This window comes from Aquila chrysaetos, chromosome 24, assembly GCF_900496995.4.
Source record: "Aquila chrysaetos chrysaetos chromosome 24, bAquChr1.4, whole genome shotgun sequence".
Classification (NCBI taxonomy): domain Eukaryota; kingdom Metazoa; phylum Chordata; class Aves; order Accipitriformes; family Accipitridae; genus Aquila; species Aquila chrysaetos.
Window position 1 is genome coordinate 7,973,728 of NC_044027.1, and position 17,318 is coordinate 7,991,045.

Below are 17,318 nucleotides of genomic sequence, written 5' to 3' on the forward strand. Positions count from 1 at the left end.
GCTTAACCCACCTGTTCCCCACAGCCACTTTGCTTTTAGCTCTTCTGCTGGCTGCTCCCCAACTCTCTGCACAGGGCAAATGTGATTCCAGTTCAGATGATGCTCTGAGCCCCCAAACCCAGCTTCCTCCCCGGGCCCTTCATGTCCCCAGCACAGGGACTCCCTCCTGTGCCAAGGCTCAGGGACCGTCTCCAGCTCTCCCAGGGCAGGAGGCATTTTTGATCTCTGAAGCTGAAACGCTGCTGCTCTGGTCTAAGAAACCAGCTAGCTTCCAGATCCCAGGCTGGGATTCCCCTTCAAAGAAATTCAGCTGCAGCTGAATCAGAGCTGGACATCCACCAAGAGCAGCCAGTTTGCCCTAGCCATGACTTGGAATTTGCTGTTAGGAAAAAAGGAAGTAAAAGAGGCTTCTTAATCTTCCCACGTGCACCTCTGGGTGTGCAGGATTCGAGACAGTACCATTCCCTTGCCAGTTGCTTACGGATCTGGATGGAAAGTCTGGGACTGGCCAGGTGACTGCCCCGAGAACAAGGCAGGCACCGCACAGAGGGGCTCTAGGCACACATGCACCCCCTTTGTGGGGGCAGAAAGAACACCCCCAGAGGCCACGCAGCTGCAGGGCTCAGCTCCATTCAGGCAGGCGAGAAAAGCTTTGCTGCTACAGGGGCAGGGATGCTGTGACCAGCTAGGCTCAAGAACAGAGAGCACACGGCAGCAGCTCTGCCCTCTCACTGCTTAGCCCAGACCCCTCCATGCCTGTCATCATTTCACAGCCCTGTGCTGTTGGAGTGCAAGCACCATGGCCTCAGAGGGACCAGCGCTCTCTGCTCCAGTGTTTACTGCAGGGGCTGCCTCAGGGTGACATTTATCACCTGCACCCCAGCTCTTCCTGTCCCACCGCCAGCCTTTGCTTCATCCACAATGTGCACTTTAAGCTCTTGACTTTTATTGTACCCCCATGTGCGATGCTCAGAGGTCACCTGGGAGGCAGCAATCCCTATGGTGCCTCCACCACGCTCTCACTGGATCGACTCATCTGAGTTCCTGGGCAGTGCCACAGAGCCCACCAGTCTCACAGGCAGCACAGGTGCAGGCAGGCTTGGCAGACAGGAAGGGGTGAAGCAGGACATGGGCATGGTGTGCTGTGCTCTCCTAGCTACTCCACAACGTCCCCGTACTTGTTCCTTCTCACCAGTGGTGCCACACTCTCTCTGTCCTCTGGGCTGGGCAGATTTTCTGCAACAGAAAGAACAAGCTCCCTGGACCCCTGACTATCCTTGAGTGTTTGCCAGGGGCAGGCAGAGAACCACAGAGCCCTGGTGAAGCGTTTAAACCCCCTTCAGCTAGGCCCAGCTTTGGGAGCTCAGGGTACCAGTGGGAGAAAGCAGCTGGCAGCTGCAGGAACCGTCCACTCCAGCTCTGCCCACTGCACGGAGCAACTGGGGTGCGGAGTGGTTTACTGCCTCCCTCCATCCCTTACCCTCTTCTTCTTCTTCCAGCAAGCAAGCCCTTCACGCAGGCTCTTGTGAACCCACAAAGCAGGCAGGGTAGCAGGCAGAAGCAAGTGCTCCCACCCCACACTGCCAGCCCTGCTCAGGTACCTGCAGCGCAGGTGATGGGGCTGGGGCACGAGGAACATGGGAGCCATGAGACCAGGCAGGGTGCTCCAGCCACCCTAGCACTGCTGCCACACCAGGTGCCTGCTCCTATCCCTCGGCTGCGGGGTGCCACTGTAGGACTTCTATGGGGATTTTGGCAATGACACAAACCGTCACCACCTTAATTATGAGTCAGGAGCAGCAAATTGTCACAGGAGGGAAGAAACAGGCATGACAAGCCCAGGGAAAGCAGCAGGGAGAGATGTGAACATACCTGCAGGCTGAGACACCCTACCAGCCACGGCAAGCTCCTGTGGGGACTTGCCTGTCTCCAGGTAAATCCAGAAGTCGGCGCATTTCCGCGTCTCGGCCCGGGTTACCACGTAGCTGGCGAGGGACCCTGCGGCTGAAGAGACCAAGATGCTCCCGACAGCACCAGCAGCAAGGGCATTTGCTAAGGGCAGTGGTGGGCAAAGAACCTGCCAGCGTATGAGCTGCTGCAGCTGCCTTCGAGCCGTCCCCGACCCCCCCCCAGGGCCGTGAGGCGCAGGGCCGTGACAGGAGCCAGGGGAGAAAATCCCCCAGGCCGAGGACGAACAGCCCTTCTGGCCGCGGCACGGCCCCGCTCAGAGCGGGGTCCCGCCACCTTGCCTGGGCAGGGCTGGGCAGGACGCTCACCCCCGGCCAGCAGCAGGCTCCACTGCAGGCTGTACGGCAGCTTCTTGTTCACCAGCTTCTGCACGGCGAAGGCGGCTCCGCTGCCTGCCGAAAGCCGGGGGCCGGGCGTCGTTACCGGCCACGGCCCCGTCCGGGCCACCCCCCTCCCGCTGCCCGCGGCCCCCGGGGAGCGGCCGGGAGGAGCCGGGGGGGGGGGGCACGGGGAGAGCCGGGCCAGGCCGTACCTGCCAGGAAGGTACCGATGCCCTTCATGAAGGCGTGGGACTGGCAGGCCGCGTACTGCTGCAGCGCCTGCGGAGGCACACTCAGCGCGGGGCGCCGGCTCCGGCCCCCCCGGCACCCGCCCCCAGCCCCCTCCCGCCCGCCCCAGCGCCCCCGACCCCGGCAGGCCGCACCGGGTGCTTGGCGGCTACGCTGTCCTCCACCCGCCGCAGCCCCAGGTTGACCATGGCGGGGCTGGCTGCCCTAGTGCCGGGGAGGGCCCGCAGGCCTCGCCCGCCCCTTCCGGCGCTGCCGCCATGGCGGAGCCGGCCGGGCCGTTCCAGCTGCTGCAGGCCGGGCCGGGCCGGTACCTCTGCTATTGCCGCCCCGGCCCCGGCCCCGGCGGCACCGTCTAGTGAGTGCGGGGCCGGGGCCGGGGCTGGGGCAGGGGCCGAGCGGCCCCGGCACGGCCTGAGCTGCTGCCTCCCGCAGTGTGACCGACGCGCTGGAGGTCTGGGCCGGGGAGCTCGGCGTCCGCCCGCCGCTCGGCTGCGTAGGTAGCGGGGCTGGGGCAGCGGGAAAGGCCCGGGCCTGGGCGGCTGTGGGGCCCGGGCCGGGGGCCGGGGAAGGCCGTGTCGAGACGTGCCCCCTCTCTTCCGCAGCGGTGCCGGCCAGAGGAGCACGGCACGAAGCTCAGGTGGGTGCCACAGCTGCGGGGACCAGGCCCCTCTGTCGAGGGCCCCACTCACCCCGGTCTCGCCCACGCAGGGAGGCCTTGGGGCGGCGGGCCGCCTCGCTGAGCCTGGGCGAGGGGAAGGCTACGCTGCAGCCGCGGGACGAGGCCCAGTGCTCGGCCCTGGATCTCTTCAAGCTGCCCGTCGCCGAGGCAAGGAGCCAGCTCCAGGCACTGGTGTTTGGCATGGCGGAGCATGTGGAAAGCCTGGAGAGACGCCTGGAAGGTCTGTGGGGGGTTTTGGAAGGGGGTAAAGGTGGGAGGAGGGTGGGTAGCTCCCTGCCACCTCTGCGGTATTGTCCCCCCACCCAAAAGTGCCCCAGGTGATCCAGCTCGGCTAGCAACAGGAGAAGGCTGTGCCTCCCTGGCCTCGCCCCAGGTGGTTTCTCCTCACCGGTCCTGGGTGGACTGGCCAGGAGAGCTGGACAGCAGGGCTGCTTCCTTATTTTTCCTATATGCGCTGGCCAGTTCCCAAAGCTGGCCAGGGTCTGCACTTGGCCACCTCGGGCAGAAGAGATCCGACGTGGGACCAGAGGACGCAGTGTTGTGTCTCTGTGCAGAAATACAGCCTTGTCCCCGTGGCTAGCACCACACCATCATCTCTGTGTGTGGGAGTCGCCTTACAGAGGTTTCTGGTTTAGGGGTCTAGGAAGATCCTGGGGCGGCAGCAGCCTGGGTGGGAGTGCTGGGAGAAGAATGTGGCTCAGTTTGGCTGTGGAGGGGAGGGAGCTTGCTGGGGAGGCTTGGGGTGCTGCATGCCACATTGGGGTGTGTTGTAATAAGCTCTGGCTCTGGTTCCTGTCTCAGCAGTGGTGGAGACACTAGCGTCTTCCTGCAGCCCTGAGAAGAACGCTGCCTGGAGCCAGCAGCTCTTCCTACCAGGTAGGCAATTGCCAGGGGGCACATCCCCTGGTCCCACTGCTTGTTTGCCTTCTTTTCCCCAGGAGGCTGCTGGTCCTGTGTCCATGTGCTCTCCAGGACACTCTGAGTCCCCTCAGCTGTGGCTGCTGTCAGCCGCCCCACTCTTCTGGTGCCCTTCCTAGCACAGAAGGGTCCAGGGCTCAGCGCGGTGGCTCTCGGGGTGTCTGGGATGCACTCTGCTCAGGTCACATGCCAGGCATCATCAGGCAGGTTGCTTGCTAGCTTCCAGGAGGAGGTCAGGCTTCGCTGCTCTTCCAGACAGGGGACCGTGGCAGGTCCATGGCTCCCTCCTCCTTTGGGAGAGGAGACCAGGTTTGGCCCTTCTTCACCCACCATGAAGTTGGGCCTGCCAGGCTGGGCTGCTGGAAGCTCACCCTGGGCTTGCAGGACTGCCAAAGCAACTAGCTGACCTTTTGCAATCCCTGTCCTGCCTGTCCCTGACCGAGGCAGACCCCAGCCCCAGGAAGAACAGGGGTGCTGGCTCAGTTTTGTCAGCCAAGAGGAAGATCCCAGGAGAGTCTCTCATTAACCCTGGCTTCAAAAGGTAAGTGCTGCTCCCAGGCCTAGTGCTGTGGCTGGGCTTCACGGAGATCTCGTGGCCTTTGCTCTGTAGCTGCATGGGAGCAAGGTGTGGGGCTTTGGGCTGTGATGCTCCCTCCATCTCCTTCTAGCAAGAGGGCACCATCTGGAGTGGATTTTGAGGACTCCTGACCTGTGCTGTCCCGTCCCCTGATGACAGTCCTACCGGAGCCTTGTCAGCCGTGTGTTTGGCTGGTGGAGGAGGTTTCGCTGCACCCTGGGCCTGCTGAGCCCCTTGCGCCCAGGGAGGTGGACGGGGCAAGCAGGACCCAGAGGGCTGGAGCCAGCACCTGGCAGGCCTGAGCAGGCAGCAGATCCTCAGCTGGTGCAGCGGCAGGGCCTTTGGTGGGGACAGATCGGGTAGGGGTGACAGAAGCGGTGGCTTTTTTCCCTGCAGCTCTTCCCTGCTGGCAGGGGCCACCTCTCTACCTTGCTTGCCATGAATTGGTAGGGTTTTTAAAGAACTTTTATATCGCTATGTAACAAAAAGATTGCCTGTGCTTAACTGATTGCTAGTAAAGGTGGTTTTAGCCAGCTGGTGTCTGGGGACTGGGACAATGCAGATGTGTCTGTCCATTCTGCCTTTCCCTTGCTCAGGAACCGTGTGGCCAATTTCAGCTGAACCTGGAGTGTCAGGGGCTCAGAGGAATTCACTTTCCTGCCAGCTTTGTGCCAGTGGGCTGGTGGGTGAGTGGTTAGAGCCTCCCCAGCCCCCTGGAGAACTGGGAGAATGAGCCCAGCCTTTGGTAGGCACTGGGAGAGGACTGGGAGGCCGGTGCGAAGTCCTGCAAGGGTGGAGAGCTGCTGGGGCTGGTCACTCCAGACTCATGCTTGTCTCACTTGCAAAGCCTTTATTGATTTCCGGGAGCTCTGATATGTGGCTTGGACTTTCCCCACTTCACCCCCATCCCTCTCCCAAATCTGCTCCTGAGAGCTTCCTAACAGGAGGTTCTGGGGGGACAGTGCCCTCTGCTCCCCTCACTCAGGGTGATAGGCGCTGGGCCATGTCCACCACCCGCACCATCCCCCCGGCTCTGTTCCCGGGGCTCTGCCGTGGCTGTGCCAGTTCCCCGCACCCAGTGCAGCTCCTTGGGGGCATCCTGTGGTGCCTGCTGCCCTGGCACAGCCCTGCCTCGGGTCACTCCAGAGGAGGCTGCAGGGATGCCCGCTGCAGTGCGCTGCCCTGTCTGTAGCCCGCAGCCCTCTGCTCTGGGCAGCTTTTCCTCCCCAGCTCCTTCCCTTGCCCTTAGCATTGCCCAGCTTTGGTATAGATGGTGCCCATGGCTGTGGGCACTTTCCACCCATCCTGATGCTTGAGGGACTGCAGGGCAGGTTGAGGGGTTCCTGGCCGAGCAGGAACAAGAGCAGCACAAGAGCTGAGAACGCATTTGCAGGCTTGGTGTGATGCAGATTGCTGCCGGCACCTTGGGCAGGGGTGCCACCTGAGGGAATTTGAGTGCGAGGGGCACAGCTCATGCTCTCTGCCCTCCTGAGTGCGTGCAGGCAGGACTGGTGGTCGTGGCAGGACTGGGGCAGACGCTGGCCTGCTGCCCGACCCTGGCCCTGCACCCACCTGGGCGCGTGCCCGGCTCACTGCGGCGACCGGACCACGGAGTGATAGGCTTGTACAATCTCCTCGCTGTTGGGGCAGGTGTATTTGAACTCCTTGGTTTCGCTGGCACTGTTGAGGTAGCGCCACACGCCCCGCAGGTCCTTTGGGATCCCGAAGCGGCGGTAATGCTGGCACACAACCTGCGGGCAGAAACAGGGTGAGTCCTTGCCCAGCCCTGTGTGCCTGTGGTGTACCAAGGAGGGCCCCGTGGCCAGGGGCTGGTATTCACAGGCAGGAGCCAGCCAGGAAGGGTGGCAGGGGGCCAGGGGACATCCCTGGCATTGCACCCTGGCGGCACCTGGCAGGGGATGCGGAGGAGATTGAGATCTGTGGGAAGGCAGCATGCAGGCAGGGGTCATGGGGAGGGGGGTGCATTGGGATGCACCCAGGGGGACATTGGGATGATACAGGGGTTGGCAAAGGAGCAGGGGGTTGCTGCAGGCACCAAGGGGGAGATGAGAGCATGGGGCCGGTGACATCAAGAAGCCAGGGAGAGAAGGGCACAGCGCCAGGGTGCCCACACTCGCCTGAACGATGTTGAGCTTGGGCAGCAGGTTGCAGTCGGCTAACGTGAGCTGGTCCCCGTCAAGGAAGCGGCGCTGGGAGGCCCGGAGGTGGGGGTTGTGGGCCAGCTCGTACTCCAGGGGGGCACTCAGGTACTCGTCCAGCTTCAGCAGGGCCCGCAGCAGGCTCCGCTGCAGCACTGTGGGGAGGGCGGCAGTGCCGCTGGCTCAGGGCATGGCCCTGCTGTGGGCACGGGGCCCTGCAGCTGTGCCGTGGCCTCCTGCCAGCCCACCCCTGTGCCCAGGCAATGCCTGCCCATGCTCTTCCCGCCTTGCCCAGGATGGCATTTGCCCCTGCCCTCCCAAGAGGGCCCTGGCATGGCCATGCTGAGCTGCACGGGGAGGGGCAGTGCCTGGAGAGACCCAGCTGTGGCCTGGGGCAGGGGAGGGCTGGAAAGGCTCAGGGTGACCTGACCAGGCTTCAGGGTAGTGTCCCCCCACCCAGCTCCTCACCCTCGTCCTGGGCAGGCACTGGGTTCTTGATGAAGGTGGAGAACTTGTGAAAGATGTCATTCCCAGCCAGGCTGGACTCCCTGTACCGTGGGACCAGGCTGGGGAACCTGCAGGGACACAGGCACAGCTGAGGAAAGAGGCAGGGGCCAGTAGGCTCATGTGCTGCCTGCCCGCCTCCCCTCTCTCAGCCTGTCCTGCCCCTCTTTGGCCCCTCGCCCCCTCTCAGGGCAGTGCCGGACACTGACATGGGGGGGGCCAGCTTGTCCTCCAGGAAGTCCTCAATGGTGATGGTGTCGGTCTTGGGCTCGCCATTGTAGAGCAAAACGGGCAGCTGGGCACCCGGTGCGAAGTCCTTCAGCACGTCCAGTGCCCTGCAGGAGATGGGGATGGATGCTGACACCTGGCAGTGCCCAGGGCTCTGCAGGGCACCACACGCTTGTGTGTGTGTGTTTGTATGCACAGGTGTGTCCTGTGCAAAGGGTTGAAGTGGTGCCCCCAGGCTACTCTTGCCTCACTGTGTGCCCATGGCAGCTCTGCCCTGGGAAATGCCTACCGACCTCCCTCAGGCAGCAGTGGGCAGCTGGCGGGGGGTACAACAGGCTCTATGCATCCCACAGCGCCCACCCTTCGTGTCCCTTTGCAAGGGGTTTGGGACCTACCAACTCCCCCATCGGTGTGTCGGGGCAAGGCTGTCCCACCCAGCCCATGGCCCTGACCCCATGGCTGGCAACCCCCATGGTGAGTGGGGGGGCATGACTCACCTCTTCACATCCACAGTGGTGAGGGTGAAGGGCACCCCTTTGAGCAGTAGCACCATGAAAAGCCGCTGGCAGAAGGGGCAGTGGCCCATGCTCTCCCCGTCCTCGCTTGCCTGCAGGCAGAGAGGGAGAGCTCAGCTGCCCCTTCGCCCCAGCACAGCTGCAGCGGGGGCAGCGCTGGCCGGGCAGCCCTGGTGGGTGCAGAGGGAGGGTGGCAGGCCACATGCCACCCACCCTGGCCAAGCCCAGGCTGGCTGCAGGCTGGCGAGCAGTGCTGGCAGTCCATGGCACCTGCTATGCTGTGCAGGGTGCCAGCCCCTGGCCCCTGCCTGCTCCTGGGGCCTCTGCACCCCACCCCAGAGCAGCCTGCGTGGCACAGCAGGTGCTGGCCCTGGCACCCCCAGAAGAGCAGGGGGCCCCAGGCTACCCCAGCCCCACAGTGCTGAGGGGGTTGGGGCCTGGGGGCAGCGACCGTGGTGGCACCGGGTACGGCGGTGGCAGGCGACAGCCCAGAGTGGCAGGGGCTGAGCTGGAGGAAGGTGATGGCGATGCTGGTGGCCCTGTCACCCCCAGGTGTGATCCCAGGTGGGCCCTGTCCTGCCCTGTGTAGCCAGACAAACTGCCCTGGCCAGGCAGTGGCTGGGAAGGGCTGGGCAGGTGCAGGCAGATGCTGTGGTGGCTAGGCTGCTGGGCAGGGGGCCCAGTTTTGGGGGAGGCATCCCAGTCCAACACCCCATGCTGAGCACCCACAGCCCCCCATGCCCGTGGGGCAGGCAGCAGCATGCCGTGCCATGGAGATGAGCCCCGAGCTGCCCACTGCCTGCCCAGGGCCCCACGTCTGCGCACTGCAGTGGGCAGGGGTGGCCAGGCCACACCAGCCCAGTGATGCCAGAGGTGCCCGCCAGCCCGGGGCACCCCTGGCCCCTGTGACCCCTCTCACCTTGACGAAGAGCTGGATTTGGGGTTTCTCGGCCATGCTGGGTGGTGGCTGCTGGCTGAGTGGTGGCTGTGGTGTGAGTGCCGGTGCTGGAGCACGGCCCCTCCCAGCCCACATTCCTCCCCAGGGTGCACCCGCTCCCACCCACGCCTGGCCCCACGGCGCAACCGGGGACGCCCTGCCATGGGGCCCCGGCCACCGCTGCTGCTGCCACGCCGAGTCCGGCAAGGGCAGCTCACAGCATTGCCAGCTGCAGCGGCTCCTGCCTGGGCACCCTGCCTGCGCTGCCTGTGCCTGCAGGGCTTCGTGCCCCCAGCCAGCCCCACCACCAACCCTGGAAGATGCCAAGTGCTGGGCACAGGCCTGTGTTGTGCCCAGCTCCCTTTGCCCATAGCAGGCTCTTGCACCCCCACCCCAGGGCACTATGAACCCCCTCCTTAGCCCTTGCCCAGCCCGGTCCCTCCCTGGGCACCCAGCCCTGGCACTCCTCCCCACCAGTAACCATGCAGCCTTGCTGGCTCCAGTTACTATTTTTTATTTAAAACGATCATTATTTTCACATTTCATCTTTTTTTTTTTCTTTTGCTAGCAATGTACAGGCTCCTCCAAGCCATCCCCCCACCCCTCAGGGTGTCCCGTGCCCGGGGACGTGTGTGGCACTGGCACTGTGCCCGTGGCTGGTGGCCAAGGACGTGCAGAGGGAGGCGAAGCAGGAAGTGGGGCCAAACTCAACGAAGCGAATGGTGTTAAGGCAGCGGCCACCCCTGCCCGGGGGCAATGCCCTCCCATTCCCACCCTGCTGCCACCCTCAGGGTGCCCCCAGCAGTGTTTGTGCCTGGGCAGCCCCGAGCTCAGGGCAGGGAGGCCACCGCAGCCACCCAGGCTGTGCTGGCAAGTGTGCCCTGGGAGCACAAAAGCATCTCCATTGACCACTGAAAGCCACAGGGCATGGGGACCCGGCCTGGGGACAGTGGCACAGCAGTGGGTGGTGGCAGCTCTGCAGATGGGAGGGTTGGGGTGGGGGGGTGGCAGGGTCTGTGCCTGGGGTGCTGGTGCCCTCCTGCAGCCCTGAGGGGCAGGGCAGCTGGGTGGGCATGGTGCAAGGACAAAGCCCTGGCCAGAGCATAGAGCAGGACACCATGCCCACCCTGAGGTGCCACGACCGAGGTCACATCTGAGGACCCAAAAGTTACACCATCCCCTCTCTCCCTGGTGGCACAGGGCTAACCCCAAGCTGGCTTATCCCCCAGTTCTCACCCAGGAAGGCAGAGTGGGCCCAGCAGTGGAGCAGGGGACACCCCAAGTGAGGGCCTGCCCACCCATGCCATCCACCCCACCCCAGGACCAGCCAGTTTCCAGTATGCCGTTAAAAAAAATATGGTCTGAAAAATCTGAAAATAGAGCTTATCTCCCCCCCATTTTTCCCCTATTGAAAATACTGTATATTGTATCACAATCTATAGCAGGTGGCATACAGGACTGGCAAGATCGGGGGGCACGGGGACAGCAGACAGCTGCCACCTGGGTGTGCCCCTGCTTCTGTGCCCTTGAGTGGGGCCAGGGCTGGCCCCAATCCACCTCCCCACATGGTGTGCTGTCCCATGGCAGTGAGCTGGGGTGCCCAGTGCTGCCTGCTTGCCGGTGGGCTGGAGCCAGCCCAGGGCCTCCAGCCGAGCCTGTGCCAGGGAGGCAGAAAGGGCAGTGGGGACACACACGGGTAGCTTGGCCCTGGGTGCTCCCCAGGAAGGAGGGGGGACTGTGCACGGCCACCCTGGGGTGCTGTAAAAGCCTGGGGCACCTACAGGGTGGGTGGCTGGGGTCAGCATCATGGGCCCTGCCATCACCCTGCCTCTGGGCACCACTGTGGGTTGCTGGGGAGCTGTGCACTGGGGAGTACTGCTGGGCTGTGGGTGCCAGGCACAGCCCCCATGGGTGACAAGGCAGCAGGACCCTCTGCAGAAAGGAGGGACACTGCTGGCCAAGGGGGTGCCCACAGCCAGCCCTGGTGGCACTGCCAGCTCCAGGTGACGCTGCCAGCTCTAGGTGATGATGCCGGCCCACCACTGCAGTCCATCCTTCCCCTTTCCACCACCCCAGGCACCACTGTCCGGTTGCACCAGCACCCAGCTGGGTTGTCTTGTCCTCATACCTCAAAGCCACCCCACTCACAGCTTCAGAAGGCATCCCGGGGCACAGCAACCGCTCTCCCAGTACCACCACTGACCCAACAATAAGAAACCAGTGCAGGTGGCTCCTGTACAGGGGCAGACGCTGAGCAATGAGTGCCAGGGCAAGGGGGAAAAGGAGGGGGACACAGTGGAAAGGTGGCACAGCCGCAGCGATGCCCTGTGGTGGGGAAGTGAGGGCAGGCAGGAGGCAGGGTGAGGGGCTCTGGGGGGAGGAATGTGGTGGGGGCAGAGGGGAGAAACAGCTGGTGCCAGCATGTGAAATACCCTGTGAAATACCCCTCTGCCCCACCACTTGCCCCTCTGCAGGGGTGCCACTGCCCAGCCCCAGGGACAGTGCCGAGTGCCCAGCGCACACGTGGCAAGGCCAGGCAGGGCCGGGGCGGCCGGACCCCTCGGCTGGCAGCAGCGTGGGCAGGGAGGACACACCAGCAGGGCTGAGGTCCCCGTCTCAGGGAGGCTGGAGGTTGCCGGTGACATCCTGTCGTGACAGAAATGAATCGTGGGTGAAGCACCAGAGCTCCTGCCCCCATGGCGCCGGACCCAGAGCCTCCCACACTGCCAAGGGCAAATGCTAAGCCAGGGGTGATGGAAACAAGGCGAAAGCAGATGCCCATCCTCCTGCCCTGCCAGGGCCAGGCTGGGGTGGCGCCAATGCCAGGATGGTGGTGGGGGTGGACGTGTCCCTGTGGCCAGGGGTCCCCAGGGTGGGTGAAACGGGTGTCCAACCAAAGGCACCGCTCACAGGCCTTGTCCCTGCCACAAAGCGTGCAGGGCCAGCTGCACTGGCACCAAGCCGTGTCCTTCTCTTCACAGTCTCTGTCCGTTGGCACACACTGGCTGGGCGAGCCAGCTGGGGACGGTTGTGGCCCCCAGCACCACGCAGTGACACTGCCCCGAAGCTGAAAGGGACAAAGGCCACCTGGCGGGCGATGGCTCATGAGGTCTGCCCAGGCCAGCGCCGCACCCGCCGTGTCCTCCCTGGCACACGCCTGCAGCCGCACCAGCTCCGCTTGATGGGCAAAGGGAGGGGAGAGGCCAAAAGGGTTCGGTGGCTTCACAGCCAGGGGACGTGGCGGCCCCCGGGGGGTCTCAGCACAGGGTGTCCGTGTTGAATGAGAGCTGAGCCTGTGGGCACAGAGACAGGCAGGGCTCAGGGGCTGGGCAGGAGCTGCCCGCTCTGCCCAGCACACCCAGCGCTGCTGGGGCCACGATCCAGCCTGGGTGGGGAGCAGCCACCCCTCCCAGAGAGCCCTCTCTGGTCCACCCCTGGTCCCACCATGTCCCCTTCTCTGGACGAGACCTAGTGCCGCAGAACCCAGCCCCAGTGCCCTGTGGCAGGGACACAGCTGGGACCAGGGACACCCAGATCTGGGGACAACCTCTCACCCTCTCCTCCTCAAAGCTGATGAGGCCTTCGTCATCAGTCTCCAGGTCCTCCTGCTCCTCCACCACAAGAGCCCGCAGCTCCGTGGGGGCGGCCCTGGGGCGCAGCAGGCTCAGCACACGCTCCAGGGGCGACTGCAAGGCGCAGCTGGGGCTCGTCTCCTGCTGCTCCAGGTTGTCACTTTGCTTCTTGGCAAAATTCACAAACACCTGCAGGGGAAGGGGCAGGATGCTGCAAGGGCCTGTGGGCCTGCACCTCCACCCCCTGGTCACCTCTCACCTGCCATCTGTGCTGCTGGAGATGGGCCCCAGTGCATCCCACTGGGCTGTGGCTGCCACTGTGCCCCCCACCTAGCTCTACCTCCCATCCCAAAGGTGGCTTCTGCCAGGCACTTTGGCACAGCCACCCTCCCTGGGGACAAGCATCCAGCCACCCATGCTGTCCCCAGTCTCACATTGTCCAGCGTGGTTTGGCTGACAGAGTAGTCTTCGATGCCCAGGACGTCCACCACCTGCTCCATCTTGCTGAAGACCTGTGCCAGCGAGATCTGGTCCGACTTCAGCTGGTACTGGGCCTTGGTGTGGTGCCGCTCCTGCAGGGGACACAGAGGTGACACCCAAGCCCTCACTCCCAGGCACTCTCCCATCACCCTGTGGGGGGTCCCGCAGAGGTGTCCCTTGGGGAATGAAGGCTGCTTGCACCCCGAGGCGGGGGGTAGCAGGGGACAGCACCGCCACTGCAGGGAGCTCACCTTGAGGACGGCCTCAGGGAAGTTGCGGTTGAAGAACCTCACCACCTCCTTGACGTTGAGGCTGGACTTGGTGCGCACTGTGATCATGTAGCCATCTCCGAACCTGTGCGGGGACAAGGGACCCTGTGAGGACGTGGCCCCCACCTGTACCTCTGCGAGGAAGGACTGAGCCCATGGAAGGGGACGATGGTCTCCAGCAGCCACTGCACCCACCAGGACAGTGACGGTGCCAGGACGGTCAAGTGAGCCCATCCCCTTCCCACCCTCCAAAGCAGCACCCACACAAAGGGCTGAGATGTTGCTGCAGGTGCCTCACCATCACCCTGCCGTGGGGGCCCAGCCCCCTCCCACCCCACAGCACACACAGGGTGCTGGACCCGCCAACGGGATCTTACCGGTTCTTCAGGTGCTGGATGCTGCCGAGACACTTGAGCCGCCCATTTACCATGATGGCCAGTCGGGTACAGAGTGCCTCACACTCCTCCATGCTGGGAAGACAGGGCAGGCTTCAGCAGGGTGGCATGGGGGGACAGTGCCAGGGGCCGTGGCTGGGGCAGGCAGGGAGCCAGGCTACCCAGGCCATCACCCGGGTGCTGTGGCCCCACCACCAGGGATGGGAGAAGGCAACAGAGGGTGTCCAGGGTTCCCTCTGCTCCCCGTACCCCTGCCAGACACCATCCCCTGGCATCCAAAGAGCCCCCTCCCACCCATGCAGCACCCCAGGTGCCCGGAGGCATCATGGGCACAGCTAGAAGCCCCCCCAGACCTGTGGGATGTGAGGACCACAGAGCGACCCGTTTTGATGACATCCAGGATGAGGTTCCAGAGGAAGCGCCGTGCCTTGGGGTCCATCCCTGTGGTGGGCTCATCCTGTGGGATGGACAGCACCCTCAGACATGCCAGCCCCTGGGGGAACCCTACCACCCCTTCCTGTCCTGAGCCCAGCTCAGGGCACCATCCCATACCCCAGGACACTCATGGCGGAGCCAGGGGCAGGCAGCTCACACCCAGGGTCATTTCTCCACCCTAGCCTAGCGCCAGCCCCAGGGACACGGTGGGTGGGAGGAGGACCCCATGGGCAGGGTGTTGGAGCCCAGGACGCACCAGGAAGATGAAGGCTGGGTATCCGATCAGCGCAATGGCTGTGGACAGCTTCCTCTTGTTGCCTCCGCTGTAGGTGCTGGCAGGCTTGTCGGCATACTTGGTCAGCTCCAGCTTCTTCAGTGCCCACTTGACGACCTGCAAGGTGTGGGGAGCTGCGGTCACCCTGCCAAGGCCACGGGGCTGGCAGAGCTGGCAGTGGGCAAGCAGTTGGGCTCCGCAGCATGGGGCAGCTGCCAAGGGGACCACAAGCAATGTTGCCAGTCAGGGGAGCCCCGTGGCAGCTCCTGGCATGGCCATGAGCCATCGGTGGGGCCTGTGAGCGCATGTGCCTGGCCCCGGCACCCCACACAGGCATAGCACCAGGGCAGCACTGCCATGAGGGTAGTAGCACTGGCTTGGGTGCCCGCTGGTGCCTGGTGAGATGTCATCCCCATAGCACAGCACCAGCCCATTGCTAGCATGGGCGCTAGAAATCACCCACCCAGAGCCCTACCCGATCCTCGTCCTTCCAGGGGATGCCACGCAGGCGGGTGTAGAGTTCCAGGTGCTCCTGGGCTGTCAGCTCATCAAAGAGTGCATCAAACTGGGGGCAGTAGCCCAAGCTCTGCTGGACCTGCAGGAGCTCCTTCAGGATGCTGCAGGAGAGGATGGAGGGGCCGTGGGGAGAAGGAATCACTTTTCAGGAGCACCCTGTCACTCACTCCCCTTTCGCACGCCTTTATACTGGAGCATCTTCTACCAGGTAACCCACAACAGGCAGCCTTGGCCAAGAGCCGGTGTCACTTGCCACCCCCCAGGTGATGGTCAGCCCAGCAGGACACAGGGCTGCAGAGTCCCACGGACCCACACGGGCACACTCACGCTGCTTCATCCTGGGAGACCCCCAAGCAGACCCCATCCCGACCCCAGGACGGTGGGCAGTCCCCACCTCCCACCCAACCTGTGCCCCCTGACCTGTGTCCGTTAACAAAGGCCTCTCCACCCGTGGTGCTCTCGTCCCCTGTCAGCATCTTGAAGGTGGTCGTCTTGCCCGCGCCATTGACGCCCAGCAGCCCAAAACACTCCCCGGGTCGCACACCCACACACAGCCGGTCCACAGCCAGGATGCGCCCAATCTTGCGGGACTTATACACCTGGTGGGGCACAGGATGGGGGCTCAGCCTGCCAGGAGGCAACCTGGACCCCCAGCCCACATCCCTCAGATGGAATGGCTGTCTCCTTGCAGCCCCGGTGCATCCCCCACTGCTGTCACCCTGCTGCTGCACCTTGGTGAGGTTTTCAATCTTCAGCATGTCGTTGTCGGCATCACCGCGCAGTACACGGTGCCGCTCATTGGCCACATCGATGTCATCCTCGATGGGTTTGGTGGAGACGGGCAGCCGCCTGCAAGAAAGTGCACAGGACAGGGTGGGACTACAGGCACGGGAGCCACCTGCCCGCATCCCTGCTGGGGATGGGCAGCTCCCCAGCTCACCCCCACCGGAGGGACAGCCTTGAGCTAAGGGGTCCTGACAGCAAAGCCATGCCTAGCCTGCCCCCCACTCCCCCGCCACACTCACTGGGGCTTCCGGAAGAAGTTGTACTGGCACATGATGGTGATGAAGAAGCCAACGAAGCCTTCGATTGTCATGGCAACGAGCCCCCGCGTCACGATGTCCCATTCAAAGGGTGATTTCATTTTATCGAACTGCCCTGAGTGAGAGGAAGAGGAGAAAGTGGCTGGGGACACCTTCCTGTGGGGACAACCTGGTCGTACATCTTGAGCTAGCCTGTGACAATGACAGTGTCCTGCTCCCATGTCCCCTCCTCTGCCAGTCTGTTAGTGCTAGTGGCACCAGGGCTGGTCACAACAAGGCTTTCCATTCACAGCGTGTGTGCCGTTGAAATCGTCTTGCAACTTTTCAACCTCAGTAGGATGAATCAACCCAACTGAGAGTGTGCATTGGATGGATTTGTCAGATCCTGCCCTAAAAGTACCCCTCATGATGCCAGCAGCACTTGGGTTATATACGGAAGCTGCCTGAAAAGCAGAGAGCAGCAAGAGGTTTTTCTGAGGCCAAGGTTAAGCTGTGAGCAGCAAAAGGCTCATTTTGGCTGGGCAGCTCAGCCCTGCAAGCAAGAGGCCACGTCTGGAAGGAAGGAGCCCTTGCAGTCCCCATCCCTCACATCACAGCACGGCCCCACCATGGCTCCACCACGGCCCACCACAGCTCCACCATGTCCACACCACAGGCAGTGTGCAACAGCAGCAGAAACGCACAACCTTGCCAGGGCTCACAACCTCCTCTCCCCATGGGGCTGCTATTCAGGATGGCCCAAGGAACCATTTTCAGCACCACTGGCACCACGCCACGGCTGACCCTCAACTGTGCCCCTTCCTGCACCTCAGTCTAGTTCACGTCCCCTAGCTTTTTGCTCCAGGTTGCTCTGGGGCTTGGGAAGCTTCATAGGGCAGGCAGAGGGGATGTGCCAGCACCATAGTCCCCCCAAGCCCCACATGCCCTGGAGCAAGGGAGGGAGGGAATGAGAGGCCATACCGATCTTGGCATAGTATTCGTTGATGTACTCATTGTAGGCCATCTCCATCAAGCCGTGGCCCAGGTTGTAGTTAGGGAATACAAGAAAGCAGCTCTTCAGGTAGCTGTTCACCACTTTCAGATCCTGTGGTGATGGGCAGAGAGGACACGACCATCAGAAACACCCCTGAGGACCACGAGTGCATGGTAGAATCAGGATCCCCACCAAGATACAGCCTGGTCAGGTCTCACAGCTGACCCTGCTGGGAGCAGGAGTTTGGAGCAGAGACCTCCTGAGGTCTCTCCCAGCCTGAGCTGTCCCACAACCTGATGGCAGCTTC

General features: G+C 63.4%; 5 protein-coding genes across 13 annotated transcripts in view; 1 reads left to right on the top strand and 4 right to left on the bottom strand.

Annotated features, from left to right (window-relative positions):
• Positions 1-929: 929 nt before the first annotated feature.
• TMEM141 (transmembrane protein 141) lies at positions 930-2,795 on the bottom strand. 3 transcript variants are annotated; one of them, XR_003921425.1, is made up of 6 exons: positions 2,672-2,771; positions 2,501-2,567; positions 2,277-2,360; positions 1,873-2,004; positions 1,602-1,741; positions 1,123-1,236 (listed from the first exon to the last, which is right to left on the bottom strand). XR_003921425.1 is itself a non-coding variant. In XM_030001107.2 (5 exons), exons 1-5 carry the CDS (start codon positions 2,723-2,725, stop codon positions 1,157-1,159), a joined length of 417 nt encoding a protein of 138 aa, XP_029856967.1. In that variant the 5' UTR covers positions 2,726-2,795; the 3' UTR covers positions 930-1,156. The 3 variants fall into 3 exon arrangements, 2 of the variants coding, with proteins under 2 accessions (XP_029856967.1, XP_029856969.1); XM_030001107.2 differs by lacking the exon at positions 1,602-1,741 and having other exon boundaries at positions 930-1,236; positions 2,672-2,795; XM_030001109.2 differs by lacking the exon at positions 1,602-1,741 and having other exon boundaries at positions 930-1,236; positions 1,924-2,004.
• Positions 2,749-5,244, top strand: PAXX (PAXX non-homologous end joining factor). 4 transcript variants are annotated; one of them, XM_030001100.2, is made up of 7 exons: positions 2,749-2,892; positions 2,970-3,030; positions 3,140-3,174; positions 3,246-3,436; positions 4,018-4,092; positions 4,519-4,675; positions 4,803-5,244. In XM_030001100.2, the coding sequence occupies exons 1-7, from the start codon at positions 2,795-2,797 to the stop codon at positions 4,840-4,842; spliced, it is 657 nt and encodes a 218-aa protein (XP_029856960.1). In that variant the 5' UTR covers positions 2,749-2,794; the 3' UTR covers positions 4,843-5,244. The 4 variants fall into 4 exon arrangements, with proteins under 4 accessions (XP_029856960.1, XP_029856961.1, XP_029856963.1 ...); XM_030001101.2 differs by having other exon boundaries at positions 2,758-2,892; positions 4,021-4,092; XM_030001103.2 differs by having other exon boundaries at positions 2,759-2,892; positions 4,582-4,675.
• Positions 5,245-6,248: 1,004 nt separating this feature from the next.
• CLIC3 (chloride intracellular channel 3) lies at positions 6,249-9,329 on the bottom strand. Its single transcript, XM_030001099.2, has 6 exons — positions 9,037-9,329; positions 8,100-8,209; positions 7,584-7,709; positions 7,339-7,445; positions 6,850-7,025; positions 6,249-6,462 (listed from the first exon to the last, which is right to left on the bottom strand). Exons 1-6 carry the CDS (start codon positions 9,148-9,150, stop codon positions 6,301-6,303), a joined length of 795 nt encoding a protein of 264 aa, XP_029856959.1. The 5' UTR covers positions 9,151-9,329; the 3' UTR covers positions 6,249-6,300.
• Positions 9,330-9,552: 223 nt separating this feature from the next.
• LOC115335420 lies at positions 9,553-12,289 on the bottom strand. Its single transcript, XM_030001098.1, has 2 exons — positions 11,299-12,289; positions 9,553-11,254 (listed from the first exon to the last, which is right to left on the bottom strand). The coding sequence occupies exons 1-2, from the start codon at positions 12,158-12,160 to the stop codon at positions 11,199-11,201; spliced, it is 918 nt and encodes a 305-aa protein (XP_029856958.1). The 5' UTR covers positions 12,161-12,289; the 3' UTR covers positions 9,553-11,198.
• Positions 9,553-17,318, bottom strand: part of ABCA2 (ATP binding cassette subfamily A member 2) — a 52,494-nt gene continuing 44,728 nt past the window's right edge. For all 4 annotated transcript variants that reach the window (XM_030001089.1, XM_030001090.1, XM_030001091.2 and 1 more), the window contains 12 exons: positions 16,999-17,122; positions 16,021-16,153; positions 15,727-15,844; positions 15,416-15,594; positions 14,955-15,096; positions 14,462-14,596; positions 14,124-14,227; positions 13,753-13,845; positions 13,358-13,460; positions 13,061-13,198; positions 12,609-12,815; positions 9,553-12,347 (listed from right to left, as the gene is read on the bottom strand). In XM_030001089.1, coding sequence (XP_029856949.1) covers positions 12,312-12,347; positions 12,609-12,815; positions 13,061-13,198; positions 13,358-13,460; positions 13,753-13,845; positions 14,124-14,227; positions 14,462-14,596; positions 14,955-15,096; positions 15,416-15,594; positions 15,727-15,844; positions 16,021-16,153; positions 16,999-17,122 — 1,512 coding nt within the window. In that variant the 3' untranslated portion in view covers positions 9,553-12,311. The remainder of the gene's footprint in view (positions 12,348-12,608; positions 12,816-13,060; positions 13,199-13,357; positions 13,461-13,752; positions 13,846-14,123; positions 14,228-14,461; positions 14,597-14,954; positions 15,097-15,415; positions 15,595-15,726; positions 15,845-16,020; positions 16,154-16,998; positions 17,123-17,318) is intronic.

Coding starts and splice junctions, on each gene's coding strand:
- TMEM141 (XM_030001107.2), bottom strand. CDS start 2,725: ATGGTCAACCTGGGGCTGCGGCGGGTGGAGGACAGCGTAGCCGCCAAG. Junction 2,005..2,276: donor GAGCCTGCTGCTGGCCGGGG/GTGAGCGTCCTG, acceptor TGGTCTCTTCAG/CCGCAGGGTCCCTCGCCAGC. Junction 1,237..1,872: donor TAGGGTGTCTCAGCCTGCAG/GTATGTTCACAT, acceptor TTTCTGTTGCAG/AAAATCTGCCCAGCCCAGAG.
- PAXX (XM_030001100.2), top strand. CDS start 2,795: ATGGCGGAGCCGGCCGGGCCGTTCCAGCTGCTGCAGGCCGGGCCGGGC. Junction 2,893..2,969: donor GGCCCCGGCGGCACCGTCTA/GTGAGTGCGGGG, acceptor TGCCTCCCGCAG/TGTGACCGACGCGCTGGAGG. Junction 3,175..3,245: donor GAGCACGGCACGAAGCTCAG/GTGGGTGCCACA, acceptor TCGCCCACGCAG/GGAGGCCTTGGGGCGGCGGG.
- CLIC3 (XM_030001099.2), bottom strand. CDS start 9,150: ATGTGGGCTGGGAGGGGCCGTGCTCCAGCACCGGCACTCACACCACAG. Junction 7,026..7,338: donor AGTGCCTGCCCAGGACGAGG/GTGAGGAGCTGG, acceptor CCCTCCCCACAG/TGCTGCAGCGGAGCCTGCTG. Junction 6,463..6,849: donor CCAAGCTCAACATCGTTCAG/GCGAGTGTGGGC, acceptor TTCTGCCCGCAG/GTTGTGTGCCAGCATTACCG.
- LOC115335420 (XM_030001098.1), bottom strand. CDS start 12,160: ATGAGCCATCGCCCGCCAGGTGGCCTTTGTCCCTTTCAGCTTCGGGGC. Junction 11,255..11,298: donor CACTCATTGCTCAGCGTCTG/CCCCTGTACAGG, acceptor TATTGTTGGGTC/AGTGGTGGTACTGGGAGAGC.